Here is a 16149-nt window from a genome sequence, read left to right on the forward strand (position 1 = left end):
GCAGCAGAGGAGGCCATGTACGGACATATCCGAATGGGAATGTGAAGCAGAGTTGAAGTGGGTGGCAACCAGGAGATCCTGTCTGTTGTGGTGGACAGAGCGGAGGTGCTCGACAAAGAAGTCCCCCAATCTGCGTCGGGTCTCGCTGATGTACAGGAGGCTGCAATGGGAGCACCAGATGCAATAGTCTGTTGGGGTCATTTGGAAGTGGAATATATTCAATGAAAGTTTTTCCATGGAAGTTCCACAGTGATAACTAATCCAGGACAAAGTGTAGTACTGAAAACAGCGTTTGCTTGTCACAGCCATTTGACATCGTGGGCCACTGTATCAACTTACTGTACAAATTTTATATAAATGTTTTGTACATGACAGTGATATACGGTACTTCTCCTTGCTCTATTCTAGGCACTAATCCATTCTGTCTAAAGGGCTGGTGCTCAGTAACATTCATTTTCATACTTACCTTTATCAGTAAATGGTAGGGCCATGGGGAGTGTTGCGGAACAGAGAATGAAGATACATAATTCCTTAAGAATGCCAACCCGAGTACCCGGCATTGCTCACAAGAACGGTGAGATATTGATATAATGAACAACCTGTTTATAGGATTTTCAGTTCAGACAACACGCAGAATATCAATTATACTGTACATAAATTATATGAAACAGAAAAAGAACATAAAGAGATTGGCACATTTGTTGCCATCTGGAAAGAGAGTAAATAAGAGTTACAAGAAAGCTACTAGGAATGGGTTATAAGGAGAGTCTGGATAAGCTATGCTTTTTTTTTCCTGAAGCACTGCAGGTTGAGGCGTGACCTTATAGATAAAATCTAGAGAGGAGCAGAATAGTCTAGAAATGTCTAGAATAGGAGCAGAAAACCTAGAATAGTCACAGTCTATTTCCAGAATTGAAGAGTGCCAAACCTGATGGCATAGGTTTACAGTGAAAGGGAAAAGGTTTAAAAAAGACTTGAGGGACAACTTTTTCACACATAGGATGATGCAAAAATGGATCAAGCTGCCAGAGGACATGGAATGGGGAAGTACAACATTTAAAACATACAGTATTTGGTCAGGTACATGGATAGGAAGGGTTGAGAGAGTTATGGGCTAAAAACAAGCAAATGGGACTAGCTCTGTTAGGCAACCTAGTCTGCATGGACAAGTTTGACTGAGGAGCCCACTTTATAGCTCTATGGCTCTGCAATTCTCTGATTATCTTATAAATCAATTGAAAGAGTGGTTAAAATGCAACAGAATTCCTGAAGTCATTACAAACAAAATTTAATTATTGTTCACCTTCCTGGTAAAGCAGAGCAATTTTGTTCCTTCCTTAGTTATAGTTTTGATCTTTCTCCTGCAAGCTGTAGAAGGAATTGTACACCAAAAACTTCCATAACAGAGCACACATAATTTGTTCTCATATCAATTTCTTGAGGCTTTCTGAAGATTTTTTTTTTAGTTTCTCAGCTAGCATGTATGGATCAGATGTAATAAAAAAGCTCAAGGAATCGATGCTGAAGTCAGGCCCCCTTCTGGTCCTAAAATATGACACACTGCAAGAAGATGTACAAGTTTCTAGACTCAACCCGCATCTGTTAAGAGTGAAGCTGTGTACAACCCTGTAATACTCCCTTTTGAAGAAACACTATTAATAGTGATTCTCCAATGCACAATGTGCCCAGACGTAAAAACTCACTCATCTCCTTTAGGGAAGGAAATACACTATCTACGCCTTGCTTAGCATCAACAGGATCCAGTTACACTCTAACAGGTTGTGCTCTCGAGGCTTAATTCACTATTCAATTGCTTCAAGCACATCCTCAGGAAAGCAAACATGCGTAATAAATGTCAATCTTAGTTGTCTTCAAAAGCTAAAATGCAAATAAGCAGGGCAATTGTCAATATCTTTGGGATATCAAACAGTATGAATGAGGATCTCTTTCTACAGCGATGGTGTGAAATACTTTTTTAGTAAGTACATATGGGTCCAAAAATTCCTGGCCATAGGAAGATTAAACTAGATTTCTGAAGAAGAGGCCTGAGGATTTGGGTGGGAACTTAGTTTCCATTGGGTTCACCTTCTAGACTTTTATATATAGGTGGTGGATGGGGCTGGCTTGAATGGGTATTCTCCTATACTCACCTAGATAAGGAAGATGTCCAAGAAGCTTATTTGTTTCCATGGTAGATTCCTCCTTTCTGCCTTTGATAGGCTTCAGTTGAAACCTTGTGTAAGTGTCCATTTTACCAGAATAAGTAATGAATTTCATTGAAAAATATTGGAATAACCTCTCTATCATTAAACTAACTTTTTCAGGAAATGTACATCTACTTGTGAAATGGTTTATTTCACCTCCCTTAGGGCCTAATGGAATGTTGGTCAGAATAGTTGCAACTCCACTTTATAAGATTGGTTAGACCAAGCCTCAGAAACATACTAGGGATGTACATTAGTCTCATCCTTTTAATTTGCAAATAGGTGTCCAGCCTGAGCCTGGTGTAAAGATGACCTTAGATTATCTGGATTTATTAATGTGGGTCTCCGCTGAAAGAAGACTGTAATTTTTAGAACTGAACTTTCAATGTAAGTATATTGCTGTAACAAATAAGAATTGCATAATGTCTGTGGGACTTGCTTCCAATTTGAAATAAAACAGAATTACAAGGTAAACTGCTAGATCAATTAAATGAAAGCTCAAGTTGACGTTAGGTTACGGACAGTAATTGAGTGTAAGAAATTTTCATCATAACAGGATAGGTTCTGCAGTTCTGGCAACTAGCCTGGGAAAAGTAGAGATTGATATTAGTTCTCATTGACATCATGCAAGGATAATTTCACAAGGGTTTCCGTAGTAGGCTGGTCTATTTATGCAGTGAGAGTCCTAAGGGGAGATCAACAGAACAAGAGCATTGAGAGCTCAGTGTTATTTAAGGGGATGAAGGGTAAAATATGGAAGAACTCATCCCTTCAGACTTTGCAATAGTTAGTCAGAGATCTGTGTCAATAGAGTATTTAAAGTAGCTGGCACAAAAGTGATTTTTTTTACACTATTGAGCAGCACCCCACAGTGGCCTCCTTATAATAAATTTCAGTCTTCTCCAACTGCTCTTTGAAGTTTGACAATTTCTACAATAAGTCATAACTAACTCATGGTACGTTGATTCCCATATTGCACCAGGTTTCTATGTTGCCTTTACTCCCAGGCTTCCACTGGGGGAGTTCTAAAGCTTCAGTAGTTTGTATGTGAAAGAATTTTTCCTCTGAATGGTCCACCTTTTACCTTGAAAATCTTGGTTTTGGACAACTAAGACAAGGCAAATGTTAATTCTGCATTGACTCTATCAGACCCGTTGAGAGCTTCCCTTATTTCAGAGAAATCATCTTTCATTCTTCTAATTGCAGGGAAATATTGGTCTAAACTGCTTAATTTCTCTTCAAACCTACCACTCCAGAATTCTCAGGTCAACTTACCATGCTAATTAACCCACCAACTGTACATCATTGGAATGTGTTTGAAAACCAGACGAATCCACATGACCATGGGAATAAAGTCAAACTCCAAACCTGAGGTCACCAATGAATCTAGGTCTTTAGAGCTGGGAGGCAGCATCTTTGTGCTAACTACACCTCTGTACTGCCCCAAAGAGGAGAGACCAGGTGTTATAACCTTTACAACATCAGAAGAATTTCAGGAGAGTTTTGATGTTTACTCCAGGAATATCAACCTTTTATGGCCTAGGTAGGATTCACCACAGCTCAGAGCCCAGCAGGAGTGCAATTAGAGCAACATTTTACTATTGAACTAGAAATCAACATACTATTTGCCTTCTTCAGATTCAGTTCTTAATCACTCATACAAATTGCTGCAGAAACTGTGGCATTACAAGATGTAAAATATCTAAAATCAAAACAAAATCAATAAAACTGCTTTGATATTTTCACATCCAATATACTTGATGTGTAACTCTGATAAAAAGTATGGGGACCATACACCAGATGTGGGCATCAGTCTCCATTCTGAAGTCAGTTTTTATTGCAGCTTCACACTGAGTCTTGGCAAGCATGAAATACAGACAAATGTCTCTTAAAGTACGATCTATTTAGAAGTGATTCCTGCAAACAAGCAATGTCCTTTTTGTCATCAAATCCATATTGAAATCTTGGCTAAATGCCACAGGGTGTGTTAAATTGATTCAACCGGAAAATGAATACATACATTCATAGAAATACAACACCCACCTCCGTTGTCTCTCAGATGCAGAGCAATCTTTGTATCATCTGTAAGAGGATTAATAAGATGTATTTTAAGAGTTAGAAACAGTTATTACATGTCTCAGATGATAGAATATTGACCTATTGAGTGGTACACAAAGCAAAACCCAAATAGTACTTGCCTAAGGTACCAATGTACATTTTCAAATGAAAGATAACCGATAAAATATTACCTCATCTAAATGACTTACAATCTATGATTAAAGTTTGTTTCTAATTAGAATAAAATCCATTTAAATATGGCTACTGACAAATATGATGCTGTATTAACTCTCAATTTGGAAGAAATATTTTCTGATAGGTCAATAGTATATAACAAAGCATCATTAAAAAAATTCTTTAACAAGAGAGGAACATTGTTACTAAGACTAGGATTCATTTTATATCTCTGATTAATCTTGAAAAAACTGATTTGAAATACTACAAGCCTTCCAATGAAGCTATTCCTGAAACGTTGTTAGCTGGAGAGATCCAGGAGTCAGACTCAGTTACAATGAAGAAATTGGACTATATTTTCATGTTAGGAAATCTAGAGGGGAAACTTCAGATGGGGCTTTTGCCATTCATTTCTTCTCAAGGGTAAAAGTAAAAGATTTTAGAGGCATTGCTGAAGCAGACTTGATGAATTAACTGTGGTAGGTGTTTCACAGTGTGCAATGGTAGAGGGAGAGGTTATTTTCTGGTCACGATGGTGTATTGATCAAATATGCTGGCTTTCCAAATTCTCACTGTTGTTGGTGCTGCATTCATCAACTCCATCACACTCCTCACATGTGCATTGTAGATGGAGGGACCACCCAGTATCTGACATTCCTAAATCATCCATTGCTGTGCAGTAACAGTGAGGCAAACATTTTCCCACCTCCAATCTTTCATTATCTTACCTGTCTCTCTCAAAGCCCCATTACCAATCCAAGGTTAACGATTTTATCAATTCAATTCAAATTTGATTTTCTACACAATGTCCTCTCTCCTTCATACTTCCAACCAAATGCATTATGCTAAAGGAAGAATCTTCCTCAATCTTTGCCAGTTTTGTAGAGACACTGTCCTTGGATATAAAATTCTGATCTCACATAATCTTCATGAACTCGGGAATCCATGAACACAATGTGAGGCTGAGTTACAGAAAGGAACAGCATGGTGTCAAGATGAAGGGCGGCTCAGTTATTTGTGATTGGAGTACAGTTAAACGGAGTTTTAATTTAAGTATAGCCTGTGCCTCACATCTACAGCCTCCTCATAGATGACTCCAATACTAAATGTTCAACAGTACTACCTGAGTGCCATTGGGTGATTTATGCCTGATGAAATAAAACTCATAAAAATTATTGATGTGAAAGGGCTCTTCCTGCCATATAATGACTATAATGGTTTATTAGCTTGATAATATACCACCTTAATTGAATGCAAATTCAGCAAGTTAAATTACAAGCAGCTGAATATTCAAATCGTTACAGTCAACTATCATGAAGGCCTACCATCTGTGAGTCTGAGAATCCGGGGACAAGGAACGAAGGCCTAGAGTCGGCCTGTCCTGGTGTTGAAGGCCTGTCTAGCTGTATGAGTGTGAGGGTGAGGAAAGGGCTGTTTTGTTCTGTTGTCTGGTTTTGTTTATGTTGCGTGTTCTGTGGAACACTGTGGGTGTGCACTGCAGGTGCCAGAATGTAAGGCAATACATCTTGGCTCTTAATGCAAATTTTGCATTTCGCTGTATGTTCTCATTTACGTGTGACAGCTAAACCTACATCTGAAACCTTTATCTCAAATTTAAAAACTGAAGATTTGTTTGGTTTTGTGGATGAAAGTTGTAAAAAATAAGAAGCCTACCTTATGTCAAATCTATTTTCAATATTTTTGATTCAAATCATAATCAGTGTAACTTGAGTTATACGCTATATGTTTTCCTTATATAACTAAGAGAGGGAATAGGACCGAGGGGACTGTTCTCCTTCTGAATTGTTTAATGTAGCGGCTTCTCTAGAACAATCAACAGCTTTTTTGGAAGATGTGTGCAAGTAGAGAAGAAGCAGGCTCAAGGAGAGCTTTAATTGCCAAAAATATGGATTCTTTTTTCTTCAGTGGTTCATACAGACCAAATGTTCCAAGCTAAACTACTTAGTAACTATGAAAAGTTTTCATTGATAATGAATTAACAGCTGAATTATGTTCTTCGTGTTGATTCTCACTGAACATGGAAAACACAGCTTTGTAGATGCATATACTCATTCATAATGAATTTCCAGAACCCTGCTTCCAGACTCTGAATACTGGCCAAGAACTGTCAAGGCAATTGGCTCAATTGTAAACATGAGGATGTAATCCCATTTGTCTTTGTAACTACACTTCCTCACTGATTGAAATGTGAGTTGTTGTGACTCATTTCATGATACCACACATATTATGTTATTTAACTGGAAAACTTCAATAACCTCCACTAGCCATCTATTAAAACTGATATAATTTCTAATCAAAAGCAAAATTTGCATAATAATAGTTTTTTTAAAAAATGATAGTTAAGCTTTACGAATAATATTTCAAGAAAACAAATATACTCAGCTGTATTGTATTCCATGACTGGTGACTGATTTGCAATTATGTTTTATTTCCACATACCTTCTGTGGTTAAGATGGAAGTCGGAAAGCCAGATGTGATTATAGTTGTGGATGTAGTGCTTGAGGTTCTGGGTTTTGTCGTTGACGTTGTTGTCGTCGCTGAAGAAGATCGAGTCATTTCCCCAGGCGAGATGTTACAGGTCTTATTATTAGACTAGCAGAAAGAAAAGCGATTCATCTCCAGCAGTGTAGAAACCAATTACACCCATGAACCAACAACTCTGAGCCATTATTAAGTCTACAAAATTACCACTAGAAAGATTGTCTGGACACAACATTTATCATAATGTAACACTGCGCACAACTGTCTGATTGGATTAGATAAGCTTAATCTTATAGCTGAAAACCATCCATCCGTTTCCTCAATGGCATCAATATAGTTAGTAATGTTACACTCATTGGCTTTCATGACAATGATTTAATGAATATAAGAAAATCCTATTATAATTTTAATATTGTTTTATTATTTATCTCAGCTTTACTTCAGACCCTCATACCTCATCAGGACAGCCATTATCCACCCAATCCTGTCGATGACGATCGAATCCATTGGAACACCTGGTTATATAGAAAGTATTAACTGTAAATAATCATTTCCATATAATGCATCTGTTTAGAAAACAATCGATAAGAATTCCTCAAGCAAACAGTGGCTGTGGGATAGTGAACTGCAGGAAATATAGAAGATGGGAAGTGGGAGATTTCCTACTTCACTGGCCTGGAGTTGTCAGTCAAGACTCACAGTGATTAGTGAAAAAGCCAAACACTGCCGATGATGCAAATTAGAAGTAATACAACATTGCTAATATTACTCATCATATCAGGCAGCATCTATGTAGTGAAAGAAGAGTTAATGTTTCAGCTAATGTCAAAGTATCCAATAACCCTTTTTAGGTCCCAATTAATTGCACGAGAGGCATGTATTCTACATCCCTGACATAGTAATTTCACTTCTCTGTGGGAAGGTGAAATAGCTCTAGACCAGGGGTTCCCAGCCATTTTTATACCATGGACCTTGACAATTAACCAAGGGATCTTTGGACCCCAGGTTGGGAACCCCTGCTCTAGACTGTCATAAAATTTACCTCAGTCTCAGTCTCCAAAGGCAAAAACAGAGATTAATAGCAAAATATTGTTCATGCTGGAAAGATGAGTTAAAGCAGAAACTACTAAATATACTAGCTGACTATGCAGGGGACAGAATTAATACTTCATGCTAAATACCTTCCCTTAGATCTGGGAAAAGCTGGAGATAATCCAAATTATGAATTACTGAGAAGGCTGGGAAGAAGTGTAAGTTTAAAAGGTAAGCTTAGTTGCAGGATTTGAGGCAAAATAATGAAATCAGCTCTCAAGAGGTTGATAAAGACTAATTAATCACAAAGCTACATCAGAGAAAGGCAAAATAGGAAGTCAGGAAAATCTAACATTACTTGAAGCCAGGAAAAAAATGTGAATTCTGGAAATGGGGGGATGGAAGGTTGTTCGGTCAGGTTGAAGTACCATAGATTCAAGTTGTCTTTGTTGGAGTACAAGAACAGGCCAGAGGTAGACCCATCAAAGGGGGAATGATGGGCAATTGGAAACATTGGTACAATGCTTGCAGACAGAATGGACATATCTGAGTGACCTGAGTTTGAATTCGCGGATACAGAGAGAAAACATTATGAGCACTTGGTGCAGTGCACAAGATTGGAAATGCAGTTGAATTACCACTCCACTTGAAAGAACCATTTAGGCTCAGCTTAGTGGTAAGAGAACAGGTAGAAAGGCCGCAGGACCAGAAGACATAGGAGCAGAATTAGGCCATTTAGCCCATCGAGTCTGATCTTTCATCCCTTCATGGCTGATCCCGGATCCCACTCAACCCTGTACATCTGCCTTCTTGCCATATCCTGTGATGCTCTATCTGTTCAGGAAATGATCAACCTTCACCTTAGAAATACACATGGACCTGGCCTCCACCGCAGTCTGTGGCAGAATATTCCACAGATTTACTACCCTCTGGCGAAAAAAAATCCTCTTTATCTCAGTTCTAAAGGGTCTCCCCACGATTTTGAGGATGTGCCTTCTAGTTCCGGATACCGCCAATATCTCATTTCCTGCGGGGTATAGTGAGGGTATGCAACACCTGCAGCTGGACTGGTCCCTTTAGGACGCGGAAAGGCACCAAAGGGAAAGATGTGCCTGGATGCAGCATATATGTTGGAGGTACTGGAAATTACAGAGGATGACTTGTTGCATGTGGAGGCTGATGTGAAGGTGAGAAAGGCTGTCTTTACTCAGAGTGGGAGGAGACGAGTGAGAGCAGTGGCATAGAAACTAGAACTGAATAGATTACATCAAATGTAAAAGGACAGAAACCATGGTAGAAGGGGAATGAAGATATAATGGAAACACTGGAAATCACAAAGAGTAAGGGTTCCTGAACAGATCCCTGAGGCACACCATGGGTTACCGACCTCCGTGCAGAATATGACCCATCTACAACCACTCTTTGCCTTTTGTGGGCAAGCCAGTTCTGGATTCACAAAACGATGTCACCTTGGATCCCGTGTTTCCTTATTTTTTCAATAAGCCTTGCATGGGGTACCTTATCAAATGCCTTGCTGAAATCCATATACACTTCATCTACTGCTCTACCTTCATCAATACGTTTAGTCATGATAAGACCACACTTAGGTTTTAGGAACAACACCTTGTATTCTGTTTGAGTAGACTTCAACATGATGGCATAAACATTGATTTCTCAAACTTCCGGCAATGCCTCCCCCCACGCCTTTACCATTTCCCATCTCCTTTCCCCCTCTCATGTTATCTCCTTGCCAGCCCATCTCTTCCCTCTCACGCTTTCTTTCTTCCATGGCTTCTGTCCTTTTCACCAATCAACTTCTCAGCTCTTTGCTTCACCTCCCTCCAAGTTTCACCTATCGCCTGGTGTTTCTCTCTCCTTTCCCCCAACTTTCAAATCTACTCCTCGGCTTTTTTTCCTCCAGTCCTGCTGAAGGGTTCTGGCCCGAAAGTTGACAGTGCTTTTTTCCATAGATGCTGCCTGGCCTGCTGAGTTCCTCCAGCATTTTGTGTGTTGCTCCTTATGAAGTAGCATGGGAGGAATTAAATTAGGGTGGCCATGGGAGTCCTTGAGTAGATAGCGAATACTAGTACAGCTGTTTTTATTTCTCATTTGAGTCGATTTTCTCAACAAAAAACATTGCTACTTCAACAACAAAGCAGCAGAAGGTGTTTCCTGCAGATACATTGTCATGAAGAACAAGGTTACTATTACTTGCTCCACAATCAAGCTAGTGATCAGAGCAACGAACATGTTTACTGATCTGTTTGTGTTGACTTTGAAACAATTTGCATATAAGAGAACAGTTACAAATTTGGAAATGGAGGCTTTAAAAATTGAGAAATCATGAGAGCTCCTCTGTCCAATACCTTAAACTGCTAATCTATTTGAAACATTCCACTGCTAAAATAGCAGGAAAATGGAATGATGGCAATTCAGTTAGCAATAGAAATTAGGATGCACCTGTGGGAAGAGAAATAATCAATGTTCAAAGGCAAAGACTACCACAGATACTGCCTGGTTTGTTGAGTTTTTCCAATTGTTTCTGTTTTGTTCTAGTTTACCAGTACCTGCAGTTTCAATTTGATTTTCATTTCAGGAGTTTTTCTATTGATATTGCAATGCCTTTTGAATTTTGAGTGTTTCTGGATGAAGTTTCTCTTAAAACTTGATGGAAAATGTGACTCCTCTGTTTCATATTTCTATTGAAACATATTCAAATATTGCCAGATACAAAATCCCCTTGTGTTCTAAAAAACTATGAAAGAAAAATGAATGAAATCAAATATAATGGCAGAATATAGCATTAATGGTAAGACTCTTGGCAGTGTGGAGGATCAGAGGGATCTTGGGGTCTGAGTCCATAGGACACTCAAAGTTGCTATGCAGGTTGACTCTGTGGTATATTGGCCTTCATCAATCGTGGGATTAAGTTTAAGAGTTGAGTGGTAATGTTGCAGCTATATAGGACCCTGGTCAGACCCCACTTGGAGTACTGTGCTCAGTTCTGGTCGTCTCACTACAAGAAAGACGTGAAAACCATAGTGCAGAGGAGATTTACAAGGATGTTGTCTGGATGATGCCTTATGAGAGTAGGTTGAGTGAACTCGGCCTTTTCTCCTTGGAGCAATTGAGGATGAGGGGTAACCTGATAGAGGTGTTCAAGATAGTAAGAGGCATTGATCGTGTGGATAGTCAGAGGCTTTTCCCAGGGCTGAAATGGCTAGCACTAGAGTGCATAGTTTTAAGGTGCTTGGCAGTAGGCACAGAGGCGATGTCAGGGGTAAGTGATTTTATGCAGAGAGTGGTGAGTGTGTGGAATGGGCTGCCAGCTGCAGTGGTGGAGGCGGAAATGATAGGGTCTTTTAAGAGACTCTTGAATGGATACATGGAGCTTAGAAAAATAGAGGGCTATGGGTAAAACCTAGGTAGTTCTAAGGTACGGACATGTTCGGCACAGCCTTGTGGGCCAAAGGGCCTGTATTGTGCTGTAGGTTTTCTATGTTTCTATGAAACAATATATACCAGTTATAACTTGAGAAATCGCCACCTATGGAAATCCACCACCCTTTAGTAACCATTTTCAAATGCAGGTATGTGTCACTTAGTGTCCACAATACGTTCTGTGAAATCAGGCTTTATCTGATTTGAACGTTGTGCGAACACCATATTGTATACTTAGCAAACCTATATGGAGTACTGTAGTGTACCTGTATTGACTAAATAACCAAGAACTTACAATAAAACTGTATACTGTACACTATATACATACACTATAATTTTTTAATTTCATTTTTGAACTTATTAATTTTTTCCACTTCTTAAACTTTTATGTAAACAGTTCCTTAGCCTATATCACACACAATTTATCAAAGAGGATCAGGGTTATCCACATTACTGTTCTCAACTTCTTCATAGTGTTCCACTTCTTCAGGAGGTGTTGGCGAGATTGTTGAGTGCGACATGGCTAAATCCTGAGCAGTAACATTCACTGGTTTTCAGCCTTCATATTGTTTAATAACCTTTTGTTTCACTTTCAAATCAATACTTTTCCTTTGCCTCTTGCTGCTGCTTTCACTAGGAGTGGTTTTGCTGTGTTTGGAAGCCATGAGGCACTTTGCAGTAATATTTTCGAAAGAAAGTTAAACAGAGAGATAACACTACTACACTCAAGTGATGTGCGATACACGAGATTGGTTACGTCCGCTATGTCACGTCCTCCGATCAGGACTACGGACGTATATGTGATCGGACGTTGTCTGAATGGATGTTAAGCGGCACACATCTGTATCTGAAAATGACTTGAAATCTGTAAAACAGTTTGCCAAATATACAATCATGTTCCGGCTTAATTGAATCTAGAGAAGAATTTATGTTTCATAGCATGGCTAATTACTGCCCTAGAGGACAAAAGCTCCAGTTTAATTCTTAGACCTTTTTAAGAAACACATTTATTAGAAATATATTTATTAGAAACTCCCACTGTTGTTTGACTCACGTTGGGGAAAAGCCTAACATCTAATGCTAGTTGTAAATACTAATATAATTGATTGTAAGATATTAATAATTCTGAATACAATTTACATATAAAATTACAGGCTTTTGCACCAGCTACCGTGAGAGAAGAGAACTGTGTCAAAAGAACAACCATAGAGAAAATCAGTTACTCTGTTATGTGATCCTGAAATCAGTTTCAATTATTACAGTGCCAAAGCTTCACAGTCCTGCACAAGGAAATATACTGCAAACCAATCTAATTGTCAAATAAATCGCACTGATTAATAGAAAAGAATTTTAAGAATGCTAGATGATGAAAATATGCAGGGATTTCAGCATACTGTCAGCTCAACAGAGGTAAAATATTGAACTATTATATAAATGTCACGTCAGTGGTTTGTTTCTGTAGCTCCGTAAGAGAGTCCATGTTTCTTCTGCTGGAGTAATGACAATTGATAAGGAAAATCCCCTTGGGACAACTTCAGTCTGCCCTTAGACTTAACATATACGTTTACTTAAATCCTGATTACCTTATGGTAAATCAGGCTAGTTAAGATGGCAATACTTATTTCTGATACAGTCCAGAAATAATTCTTGCTTCCAGGTTAAAAAAAGATTTTGCAATATTAAAAATTGTTTTTTTTTAAGATGTCCAAACCTGCTGTCATGCACAGAATATTGCTAATGGTTGTTACAAATTTCTATGGGTTCTATTCTCTTTATATTTAAATTACATTTTGCACCCAAAGCAATTTGCAAAATTTTGTGGGGTTAAACTTCCGGTTTAAGATGGCGCTACTGAAACTGTGCGACAGCTTACTGATCGTTCTAAAGGCAAGAAATATGACTAAACCATCATAAATAATACTTTTTATGAGGTAAATTGTGGTAAACTATCACCACAAACAACGAGGAGGTGAGCAGAGGCAAAGTTGACTTGAGAGATGAGCTGTGCTGGTGTGTTGCAAGGTCCAAGTGTAATGTGTTTGAGACAGAGATGGTGCTGCTGTCAGAGATGGAGTTGGAATGAGTGATTCAGAGAGGAGTCAAGGTGGATGAGTTTTGATGCCTGTCCACTTAAATCAAGTGCAAAGTTGGATTGCTCTAAGTGATTAGGAGACTTGGAGGTTGGGAACAGCTTTGGGATGGGGGGCAGTCTAGGCCCAGACAAATCACTGGATGACAAGGTATAGGCCTAGAGTGTATCGTAAGGTAGCAATGTCTAGGCCCAAAGTGAATCACTGGGTGGCAAGGTCTAGGCCTGGAGCATTTCGCAGTGGCGGGGCCCAGGTCCTAATCGCGGCATGATCTTGTGTCGGACAATTTAAATGCTGGTCCAGATAGACTGGAAAGGCAGGGTGAGGGTACTCTTGGCGAGGGTTTGGCAGATTTCATTTACTCTCTCCCATGATGTTCACACCCGAGACTGAGACTGCACCTGTTGTGACACGCTTCATGTCTGCAAGCTTTGCAGTGATTTGCCCCACTACATGATGAACTGAGATCCAGGCTTTGGGCCTATTCCAGATGCTATGGTGATTCGGGGTCTACGGACTCAATTTGGTTTGGAATGTTGCTGGTTGCTTCTATTTTTTGCATCATCTCTGTATTTTTTCTCTTTCTCTGTGCATTGGATGTTAGACTTCTGTTTTAAATTGGGTTTTTATAGGTTTCTTGCTTTGTGGCTGCCTGTGAGTAGACACATCTCAAGGTTGCATAATTTATATGCACTTTGATAATAAATGCAAGTTGAATCTTTGACTTTGCATCTTTGAAGTTAATCTTCAAACAGATCTCTTTAAACCTCCACTTATAAAGGTTTAACTTGCACAAAATTGCTTTGCAAAACTTAAATCATGGAAATCAGAGTCCATGTGAGTAGTGACTTATATCTAAAGAGATATTTAGGTTATATCACATTTAGCTTAGGAAACAATTGAAAGTGTGCGATTAATTTCTGTCATGGCTACACAATGCTTGCCATCTAATTCTGGAAAGTAAAATACAACACAGGAGGGGCCTAACAGTTGATTTAACATCACATGGAGTTGATTTAACATCACATCACATCAACATGTTTAAAAACTTTGCAAGCGTTCTTCTGCTCCTCTTGGTCAGGTTATAAACTAACTGGGAATTTGGTTTTAATGCTTTGATAATAGAGATGATCCTGTCAAGTTTTTCTTCTCTCTTCCATTCTAATACAAATCGCAAGAAGCTATCTAAAAGAACTCAAGTCCATATTGCCTCTTCCAAGTATTTCGTGGTTTCAAGAATTTTTGAGGTCTTCCTAGTTTCAACCGCAAAGATTACCAAGTTAGCTGATCCCCTAGGAGGCTCAAGGACCAACTGCTCTAAAAAGCTATCTCAGAGGCATTCAACAAAATCACTCCCTTGCGATCCATTACCAACCTGATTTTCCCAATCGACCTGCATATTAAAATCTCCCATGACTACCACAGCTCTGCCCTTTTGACTCACCTTTCTGTTTCCTGTTGTAATCTGCGGTCCACCTCCTAGATACTGTTGGCAGGCTTGTATGTAGCTGCCATCAACACCCTTTTACCCTTGCAGTTTCTTAACTCAACCCACAAGGATTCAACATCTTCTGATCCTATGTCAAACTTTTCTACTGATTTGATACCATTCTTTACCAGTAGTGCCACACCACCCCCTCTGCCTACCTTTCTATCCCTCTGATATAACGTGTAACTTTGGACATACAGCTTCCAACTACAACCATACTTCAGCCACGATTCAGTGATGGCCATTGTAAAGCACTTAGTTCAAGGGAGGACTGGCCTACCATGGGTGAGAACTGAATTAAATTATTTAAGTCAGATTAGTAATTTATAACTATAATGAGCTTTAAGTGGAAATGCTTGAGAGAATGCAAAACCAACTGCCAGTGTCATGTGGTAAGTGTGCTTCCAGTAGGAAGAGAGGAATAGGAGAGTTTTTAAAAAAATTGCAACACATCTGGTCTACAAACGAATCAATGTGCTAAATCCAGTGATAACATCTGGAAAGGTTTTGAAGTCACAGGAGTTAAAAATAACTTACCAAGCATTGCATCCTTCATGCAAAAAAAACCCAACATGAACATTACTATTTTTCTGGAGGAGCAGTAGATATTTGTTGGGTGAGAGGAGATAGGACGTAAAAGAAATAGGCACTAAAGATGTATTTAAGTGCTTGAAAGTAGAAGTTTCAATCATATAATGGATAAAATCTTTATTTTTAGGTGGCTGGGAAGGGGCTTGAGGTAGATTTGTGGGTGGGGGAGTACCAGGAAGGTGGAATTTCATGGCCCATCAGACTGGAAGAATAAAAGGTAAATTCTAGCTGGAGGCGGTGAAGGAGTATAGTGAGGTCAGGAAAGGATTTCAAGACAAGTGGTTGCTGAGGCCAAGACTGGCATGTGTATGTGAGGCAAGTGAAATCTGCGGAACTAGAGAGAAAACATTTGGAATAATGAATTGTTGAGGTGCAGGTGAAGCTTTAAATGCCCAGAGTCAGCTGGCAGACAAAAGTTAGTTACTTACTGGCTGTGGAAGTGGTCTTAGCAACAGGTTTGATGAAGTACCACTCTGTAGATTATATAGAATATAAGCTGGATCTTGTGCTTGCAGCTCACCTCTGATCACCGAAGAATCTGTCAGTGCCTGTATACTGACTGAAAGG

General features: G+C 39.1%; 1 protein-coding gene across 3 annotated transcripts in view; it reads right to left on the minus strand.

Annotated features, from left to right (window-relative positions):
- The window catches only part of plxdc2b (plexin domain containing 2b), a 435240-nt gene that overhangs the window by 80100 nt on the left and 338991 nt on the right, over positions 1–16149 (minus strand). For all 3 annotated transcript variants that reach the window (XM_059972140.1, XM_059972142.1, XM_059972141.1), the window contains exons 10-12: positions 7394–7454; positions 6897–7050; positions 4248–4286 (exon numbers count right to left, since the gene is read on the minus strand). In XM_059972140.1, coding sequence (XP_059828123.1) covers positions 4248–4286; positions 6897–7050; positions 7394–7454 — 254 coding nt within the window. The remainder of the gene's footprint in view (positions 1–4247; positions 4287–6896; positions 7051–7393; positions 7455–16149) is intronic.

The sequence above is a fragment of the Hypanus sabinus genome, chromosome 6, assembly GCF_030144855.1.
Source record: "Hypanus sabinus isolate sHypSab1 chromosome 6, sHypSab1.hap1, whole genome shotgun sequence".
In the NCBI taxonomy this organism is placed as follows: Eukaryota; Metazoa; Chordata; class Chondrichthyes; order Myliobatiformes; family Dasyatidae; genus Hypanus; species Hypanus sabinus.